We start from the raw sequence: 9701 nt of genomic DNA, 5'->3' as shown, positions 1-9701 counted from the left end.
ACAGAAAAATTACCAAAGGTAGTCAGAGCTCTTAGTCTGCACTGATAGTGCCAATCTAGCTGTGTTCTGCTGTTTCTGCATGTCCAGATTTCCCATTAATTACACCTCAGCTGGAGTCCTGCATACAGCAGTGTGGTCAAAGACATTTTCAATCCCTAAGGAGAAGCAGACTATCATAGTGTACCCTTTGTCACACAGGGAGGAGAACCCTGCCCATGCTGACTAGGTACAGCAGTTGACAGCAGATGTTATTTGTTAATTACTGACATATCCAAAGGGTCCTATGGCTTGACAGACTCAGTAACAGATCCATTACCCACTTTGTTTTATCTCATTATGGAACATATGGTGGCAGTTTGATGTAGTACAAGTTTAAACTTTTTTTTGGTGTATTCCTACATTGAATTCCTCATTCACTTTTTCCTTGCTTCTTGATGGGTCAGAACATGTGCTTTCTTTTATTTTCCTTTTTTCTAGTATCCAATTACCTTGTATTTTCAACTGCTCAGATACCAATGCAAAAATGCCTCTGATGTTTTTAACTGCTTGAAGCCATATGTATCACTCTGGGTGCACAAAGAACTGTGTGTTCCATCACTGTGTTAGACAAAAGCCCACTGAGAATTTGAGCTGCTTCAAGATAAAACTGAGTGAGTAGCTAAATTGTATGGTACAAAGTATTAGTGTGTATCTAAAGCTCAGATCTGAAAAGCAGATCCATCAAACTGCTCAGCAGCTCAAATATAAGGGCATTATTTTTTATTTAGTCTTACAGTTAAGAAATACACTTGCTTGTGTACTCCACTGGAAACAAGGTATATTTCCAATGACAGACATCTGAGGTGTTACCTCCTTTGATTTGTAGCTAGAATGTTACTTAACAATATTAAATTATATTTGGTTTTCTACTTCTCTATAAACTGTGGAAGGCACCTGAAAATTTTCTTAGGAACAGCATGGTCAGCAGGACCAGGGCAGTGACTGTCCCCCTGTCCCAAGCACTGGGCCATCACATGGGGTAATGAGGGACTTGGCAGTGCTGGGGGAACAGTTGGATTTGATGAGCTGAGGTGTTTTTCAACCTGAATAATTCAATGATTCTATATAAAATTGGGAATGTTAATAAACATAATTTAATTTCCAGCTAGAAACTGAAATATAGAAACTGTCAGTGTAATTGGTACATGTTGAAGCATCTTCCTTCATGGATGATTTAGCACTTGAAAAAATAGGAACTAAAATTAAGAAAAAGCAAAATACTTACAAAAATTAGGCATTTAAAAGTAGTATTAACCTGATTAAATCTTTTCTTGCTACATTCACTTAACCCGTAAATATTTTTCAAAGATCGAAGCTATGTAATAGCAATATGAAATCTATTTTATAATAGCAATAATTCCCAAAGAAAGGCATGGTTTCTGACAGCTCTGGCAGATGTTAGTTGGAATTATTAAAACCAGCCTTTTTTCATGCAAAGTTCCCCAGAATCACAGAGTATTTGGAGTTGGAAGGAACCCACAAGGATCATGGAGTAATGGCCCATGTGAATGGCCCATACAGGAATCAAGCCCACAAAAAGTGTAGAACTCACACTGAGTAAAACAAACCCTTGATGTACCTCAGCTGCCTCTGAACAACATGCAGCACCAGGAATAAAATTAATCATGAAAATATTCTTAATAGGAAAATTGACTAGTTAAAATCAGAGCCAACCCCTATGACAAATTCCCCTAAGGGAATTTGTCAGACACGAGTTCTAGAAAACTGGGGAAGGGCAGATCTTAGTGATGCAATGAGAATCCAAAAATTTCACAAACTCAACACAAGCAGGTGTAAAAAGTGAATCTCCAAGCATACAAAGAGCTTCCCACAGAAAGACCAAGCCCGAGGTGCCACAGCTCAGTATTTTTAACAAAGTGAAAGGCTCACCCAGAGCACAACAGTTTGCTCAGCACCAAGCTCTGAAGGCAGGACATCTGTTAATGAGGGGCACACGTGACTGAACCAATTACAAGCTGCATATGAGTACAGCTAGAAGGTGACATTAAAAATAAAGACATTTAGCAATGACAGTGTATGGCATAAGATATATGCACTTGCTGAGCATCTTTAAAATACTGGGAAATTAAGAAATGTTGGAAATGGCATGGATATTGTTGAATTGAAAATAAAGAAAAGTAAGTTATCACCATGGTTCTTAGAAATTTCCCATAATAAAAGTCTGCTGTCCCAGTACAGGTCAAAAAATGGCAAGAATAATTCAGAAAATAGGCATCACACACACACACAATCTGCATGATGATTTTCTAGAGCAAAATCAAGCACGACTTGCAATATATCAAAATGTCAGCTATCTATTTTAATTTTGGGAATACAGTAAGTTCACTCACAATACTTAAAAGGTCATTCAAAGACTGAAGTGGAGTAGCAAAAATCTTACTCTACACATTATCTTAAAAATATCTTTGCTCTTTCTTCTGACAGATCATTTGTATGAAGAATTTTTCTTACCTCCTTAAATTTTTTAGGGAAATAAATAAAATATAAATAAAAGCAGTAAAGCCTCCAGAGGTCCTTTCCTGAAAAGAAAAGCTTTAAACTCTGTAGGCCCATGTAGAAATACCAAGCTGTTACAATTTCCAAATACAGCCTGAAGCTTTGCCTGGATGAACAGAAAGATCAGTTTTCCCTTCCAATGATCTTGTTCTTCCCAGGATTTTAGAGATGGCAACTAAGCAGCAGCATCCCAGCAGCTGGACAAGGCAGTGGAATCCAGCACATCAAGGGTTACAGCCTCAACCCTGTGCTTTCCAGCCTTCTCCAACCCAGGGCTGGGAATCTGCTGTCTCCCCAATGATCAGATTTTACCCTTCCCAAGCAGTTCCAAGGCTCAGATGTGCTGCTGGACAGGAAATAAAGCTCAAGGGGCCAAGAAACTCCCCCTGGGAACAGACACTTCTTCTGCAGGGTTGAAACTCCACCCCTGGTGCAGGGAGATCTCCAGTCCATAGGGTCCCCATCAACAGCCTGGGGCCATTTGTGCTCTAGTACCTCAAGCAGACAGAAAAGGAAAAAAGAAAAAAAAAACCTTTGCCTGAAACTATTAATTTAAAGTTGATAGCATAATTTTGCTTTATGTTCTTAAGTAACTGAGATATGAAAAGCAAAAACAAAATCCTAAGGACTGCCAAGACTAATTAAAAGTTCTGTCATCTAACTTCCTTAATGACACCTAACCTGCTACAGGTTTTAAAAGATGGAGATAAACATCACTGTGAATTTTACAATAAGTGTCTGTCTTTTTTTAACATGAAGAGTTCAGCTAATTAGATCACTCTAGAATGGCAGCGGCTTGAAGAATTGTAATTTAATTAACCAGCAGGTTATTCTGTGAGTATGAGGAATCTAACAACACTTTATTTTTGTTAAACTACAGCTTTGTCTGCTGGAAATTGATTAAATGCATAAAATGCTTCCTTTCTAAAGGAAGCATTATATGCATTTAATCTTCCTTTTTCACATGATATGGAAGCATCCAGTTATGAACTGGATATGAAAGTGCCAGTTATGACAGAGTGATGAACTGGGTATGAATTGCCCACTGTATCATGGTGCAATAGAAGGAAATAAAACATTGAGATGTGGACTCTGAATGTAAAAATGCCAAACCCCACAAATGTGGTGGCATTGCCTGGCATTGTTTGCCTTCGTGTTTGAGTGATTTATCTAACGTGATTATAAACTGAAATGTTTGAGATTATTTTCAATAAATACTACTTCTCATGTGAAGAAATAAGATTTTAACCAAGTCTGTTATGTACATACATCATTCTAGAAACACATTGAAAAAATGAACATATATCAAAGAAGCAATTAGAAAGCAGCTGAACAGGACAAATAGGATGTAGAAACACTACTTCAAAGAAAAGATGTTATTTTTTTATTCTCTTCTTGGTAAAGTAGCATCTTTTAACCTGGTTACAATAAAATTACCACAGGATATTAAAAAAAAAACCACCAAGAAAGTATTTAGAAAATTTTATATATATACACATTTGCTTAAAAATTCTATTATGTAAACATTAGCATAGCAAGTTAAAACAATATTACAGTTTATTAATACTTATGTGAATATTGTACATATATATGCTTAATTAATATCTTTTCTACAGTTTAATAGTAACAACAAAAAAAAAATACCTCCCCTAGGTCAAGAAGGAAATTCAGCTTCTTCAGTTGCCAACAGGTTTGGTCCCAACTCCAAGACACTGAGTTCTTCATCTCAGTGTTAACTAAGAAGGTAAAGCACAGCCTTTCAGAACTGTATTTTCAACCACACTTACATTTTTATAATGTTTAGTGTCTTAAATTATTAATACTCAAAAGACCCGCTTCTCACAGTTAAACTACTGTCATGGCATGGAGATGGTTTCTGAAATCTTGTTAAAAGAACTCATTCCCCTACAGGGAAGTGCAATAAATTCTGTTTTGATGCGATAAAAAACAGTTTGGTTTTTTTTAAGTCCGCTTATTTGCAGCAATTTGTAAATTTGGAAAAGTCATTCCTTCCTAAACATTTCAGTGCTGTTGTCTAGAATAAATTCATGCCATTATGAATGAAAAACTAAGCCATCAATATTGATTAGAAGTATGCTCTCATAATTTTTGTAGGAGGAATTTATAAATAATCTAATTTCTCTTTAACTGGATCATAAAAGTACAGTTAGTGTAGAGTGAGAAATAAATTGAAATATACAGTGTCACACCACTGTAGAACAAGTGGTTTATCTTCCATTCAAAATGTGAAACACAAGCAGGTTAATCAATTTTAAAATACATTTTGTATTTCATATAGATATTTTCCTATAGTAAAGTGTTTCTTTGAATACAGAAAGCTGTGAAACTACCAAACTTCCAAAATAATAATCAAGCTAATATTCCATATGATGCAGGGTGCTGACTGAAATACCCTAACCTATAGAAAATGAAGGAGGGAAATCCTTTACTTTCTTGAATTGTTTAATCACTTTTCCAGAAGTGACTCAAGATCCAATTCAGAAGCATTACTGTTGTTTCCAAGGAGAAAAATGTGTGGAACAGGTTTCTTTTCATATATCCTAGAGTTCCAGCTGGAAGAGCCCAAGGCTGGTTCCAAGATTTGCAAGGGTGCATAGCAGCAGGATTTGGTCCAAAAATGGGGTTTTTTTCTTTTAAACAGCTGTTCCACAGGTTTCTTACTGTAATTTCAAGAAGGTAACTGAATTTCTATCCACAGGTATATATTATCTGTTCCCAGAATTCCAAGACATTGGATGAAAAATGTTTTGGGGTGGGGGGCTTTAACCTTTGAAATGGCACGAAACTTCTAGCAGAAGTGAGATTCCTGCATTCTTTGAAAGAAAAATAATGACATCAATATCAGAAAGCACCAATTACTGATTCTGGTAACAAAACACCAGGTTCTTAATCATTAATATATCCTGGCAGAAGCATCATTAGTTCACTGGGGATTCACCAAGTCTCATTTATTATTAGCCTGCTACTCTGAGTCAGTCAACCCCATTGTTAGAGGGTTTGTATTAATTAATTTGACAGCTACCATGTAGATATTATTCTGTACAATAAAACATGACTGTTACAAAGAAACACCCCACCTTAGCAATAGGTGACAACTTTGAGCCAGTAATCTTTAATACAACTCTGTTCTTTCTCTAAATGCTTGTATTAATTCAATCACAATGGTTTATGACTAGCAGTAGATTCTGTAAGGTAGCATAATTTGATTACAACTATCACATCAACAATATATTCCATTAAAAAGACTGGCTTTGAAATTATTATCTTCCTAAGAATATGTGACTTAATGGCCATATCAATTTAAGCTTTTATAGCGACGTCAATATCCTGCCTCATATGAACCTTGGAGATTTATTACTATTATTATTGAGAACTTTGATTTAATTTGCAAAAGCCAAGTCGACACATTGCATTCTCTATAATGAATGAAAGAGTCTCTAAATAAATGAGATTCTGAAAAACCACAGTCAGTGGTTTTTCAGAATACTGATGGAGACATCTGCAAAAGCTGGAAGAGCTCTGCCTGCTCTCTCTTTCTTAGGAAAGGGTTCATGGTGGAGGTGACTGGACAGCAGCATTGCAGTAGAAGTTGTGCCATTTTTTTACAGTTCATTTTTAACAGTCACTAAAGGATGCAGAGGAGAAGCCCTGATCTAAAGACAAAGCAGGAATGAAATGCTAACAGGACCACAAATTGCTCTAGGCTGGCTCTGCCAGCCAGGAACAGCTCCAGGGCCCAGCCTGTCCTGAGTCCGAATCTTGGGATTACAGCAGTGGCCACGGGTGCCAGCAGGAAGGGTCAGTAATGAATTAATTAATAATTCATTAGTAATGAACCCAGCAGCTCATTGTGAGCCACCCACTGAGCACAGACAGGGGTTGAAGAGCTGTGAGTCAGCCAGAGGAAGTTTAGAGCTGTACAAAAACTGTAACTGGATGGAACTGGGTGAACAGAATAAGCTGATAAAATCATTCCACTGGCAGAATCATTGTTTCAGGATTTTCAGATGAATAATGTACCTACTTGGGATTCTTAATACCAGCTGGTCAACTTTCTTCAAGAGGCTTTGCTGGTTCTGGTGAATGAACAGAAGTGGGATTTGTAAGAGATATACAGGATTCTAAGACAGAGCCTTTCAAAATGTCTTGAGGTGGCAAAAATTTGGGCATTCCTGTCAGTAGGCACCTACTGGCACTGATGCAGATACTGTAGTCTTCAACATAACCAGGGGTATAAAGTGGGAATGCCACCTTGTGAAGAAAGGCTTTCATTTGATTATTTGCTGGGATTTTAGCAGAGCTTTAGAAAGGATTAATAATGCACCCATGATGGTATCTTGTATCACCATGTGAACATTGTTTGCAGACTGTCATCTTACCAGCTGATACACAATTCAGCTAAAGTTAACAAAGAGCAATTTGTACATGGTAAACAAGTTTAGTATCTTTACGTGATCTAGATACATACTTTAAAAATTACAAGAAGCAAGATAATCAGGAATGAAATAATTTTAAGAGCCAAATGCAGATACAAAGAAGTCCTTTTAAACAACTAAAAAGAAATTCAGTCTGCAGTAAATGAAATTTCTTACCATTTGCAGTTTGCTGAATAAGTACTTGAATCTGTGAATTATTTCTTGAAACTGAATACAGCTTCATGTAACAGATACATCACAAAGGTTTCTACACAGTGTTTTCTTTCAAATTTACTTGCAATTCAGTGTTAGTATATGTGCCATATTTCTACTAACCAAGTCTCCACCTTCTGAAAAATGAGTTAAATTGTTTCAAAATGGAACCATCATTACAGCTACTTCTCTTTCCAACAAAGACACGTTCAATCATCACATCAACAGCAGCGCATCAGGCTGAATAGTTTGGAGAAGCTACTTAACTGCCAATCTACTCACTTTCCTTCTTCTTAAGTGACTGTCCCACTGTAACTAACACAAAACACCAACAGTAATTAATTTGTTAATGAACACACAGCAGTGAGCTCCCAGGCTGGCCTTTGGGCTTTTCTCTTTGTCTGTGTGGTAACTGACATCTCTTATTGACTGGGAAATATTGGTTCATTTCTGTGATGTGGTTTTACTTCCTGGTATTTCACCTACTGAAATTTCTGACCTGGAAAGTGAATCCCACTCCTCTCTGCCACATTTTGCTGTTGAGTGAAGTCTGAAAATTCCATATTTCAGTGCAGGAAATCCAGCACGTGGGGCTCCTGCTCAGGCAGCGCTGCTGCCACTCCCTGTGGGTAACAAAGCCTTTCTCACCTGAGAGGTGCCACTGGAAACTGACCACTGACCTGCCTGGACAGCACTCACTGCTCACAGCACTGCAGAACACAAGTTTGCTGGAACTTTAGTAAAGCACTGAGGTACAAAATCTCTGATTAATCATCAGCTTGTTTTTTTCCTGGAGAATAATATAAGATGTGAAAATTTAATGAATGGATAGTAAAATGACAAGATACATCAATTTAAGTAACGTTATCCAAAAAAACTTCTGAGAGGAAGATGTTCTTACATAAAGGAAAACTAGAACACAATTGATAGAAAATTTGAACATACACTGCTTAAACTTAATGAAGAGAAGAAGATAGCTAAAACATAATTAACTGCCTATGGCAGTGCAGCTAATGGATGCTGAACTGGATTCCAGTTAATCCACGTCAGGACTTCCATCACTTGTAACAACTCTTTTCAACTTTTTAGTTACTCTAACAGCAGTAGCATTATAAATTACTTTTCAATAAGAGGTGATGGGTAACAGGCACTTTCATTACAGGCAATTTTTAAGTATCACCATGTGAAGGGTATTAAAAAAATCAGATTAAGAATTCCACCCTACCCTGTTAATGATGGACTGTTGTGTAACATAAGCAACAAATTAATAACAAACTATAATCCAAGACTTAAAAGCACTGATTTGTACCACACTAATTTTGTGTATCCTTGTGGTGGTTTGTAGAAACGAATAATATTGCACCTGCCTTACAGCAAGACTGAAATTTCACTAGAAATAATTACATTCTCTGATTTTAAAGAATTACTTCCCACAGATGAATGCTATTGAGAATATCTATCTAGAAATGTACAAAAGCTATTTTTCCACCTGTAATGTTTTTCTCATCATCTACATGGTGAAGTTTTTTAAAAACCTTTGTGTATCAGACATTGACAATAAAAAAAACCAAAACAACCCAGTCTTTCTATTTACAAAAGGCAATAAATTAGTGAGGTTCTTTTAAGCATATCCTTCTGACATATTAAATAGTGATAATCATAAAGGTTCTTCTAAGGAGAAAAAAAATTGTCTCGACATGAAGCCCATGTCTCTCTGGAACAGAAAACTGTACATGGAAAAAGGACAACATAATACAAACAAGGAATTCATCGTGACAGAAGGACTTCAGAGGAACAAAGGAGAATTTGTGCAGCGCAGCTTTACAAAACAAAGGAAACGCCGATCAGTTTGCTGAGCTCTCGTGAAGAGCCCTCATATTCTTTGAGAAAGTGATTACTGCCTTCCAAAGTAGTTAATCAGGATATGACCCTTGGTAATGAATGTCTCTTTTCAGGATTTAAGTTGATGCAGCTGTAGTCTCTTCAGGAGCTTAAATTATAAATATAGGCTAGGAAGGAATCACAGAACAACTTAAAGTACGTGCTGCCCGTGGTGACAACTGCGGGCAGGGTCAGAGGTCCCCGCTCTGAGGCTCCAGGCTCCGGGGCTCCCGTGGGTGGCTGCGGGACAGTTTGGGGAAGCGGGTGCTCACTCTGGAGCGATTGTTTTTGCTCACTGCTTCTCCAGAGGGTGGGATATCACTAGGGAGACAAAAAATAAACACAGAACAGCTCATTTATGTTCTACGTAAATTGTCGTGTAGTTACTTTCAACATGAAAAAAGCAGATGTTATGAGAGCCTGGCACATGACTGCAAAGTACAGCACACATCTTCAACACCACGGAATTGCATTCTTTCTACTGGTGTCTCAAGTGTGAATTACAGAATGGGCTCTTTCAGAAATGAGAACTAGTAGAACTTTCAATACTTTATGGAAGATTGCAAGTTACAGGATAAAAGCAGATCTCTATGGGTTGCAGATCAGAAATGGTGG

The 9701-nt window shown here is 37.2% G+C and overlaps 1 protein-coding gene across 2 annotated transcripts in view; it reads right to left on the bottom strand.

Moving 5' to 3' along the window:
• Positions 1-2920: 2920 nt before the first annotated feature.
• The window catches only part of SNX29 (sorting nexin 29), a 100225-nt gene continuing 93444 nt past the window's right edge, over positions 2921-9701 (bottom strand). Inside the window, exons 21-22 of one of the 2 annotated variants that reach the window (XR_014616542.1) lie at positions 4201-9407; positions 2921-3051 (exon numbers count right to left, since the gene is read on the bottom strand). Coding sequence is in view for 1 of the 2 variants with exons in the window: in XM_084216469.1 (XP_084072595.1) it covers positions 9278-9407 (130 nt within the window). In the remaining variant the exon portion in view is untranslated. Of the gene's footprint in view, positions 3052-3924; positions 9408-9701 lie in introns of those variants that run through there. The other variant, XM_084216469.1, reaches the window with a different exon arrangement.

This window comes from Fringilla coelebs (assembly GCF_963513975.1).
Source record: "Fringilla coelebs genome assembly, chromosome: 16".
Taxonomy (NCBI): Eukaryota; Metazoa; Chordata; class Aves; order Passeriformes; family Fringillidae; genus Fringilla; species Fringilla coelebs.
Note: the sequence above shows the minus strand (reverse complement) of the source record. Positions and strands in the feature narration are given on the sequence as shown.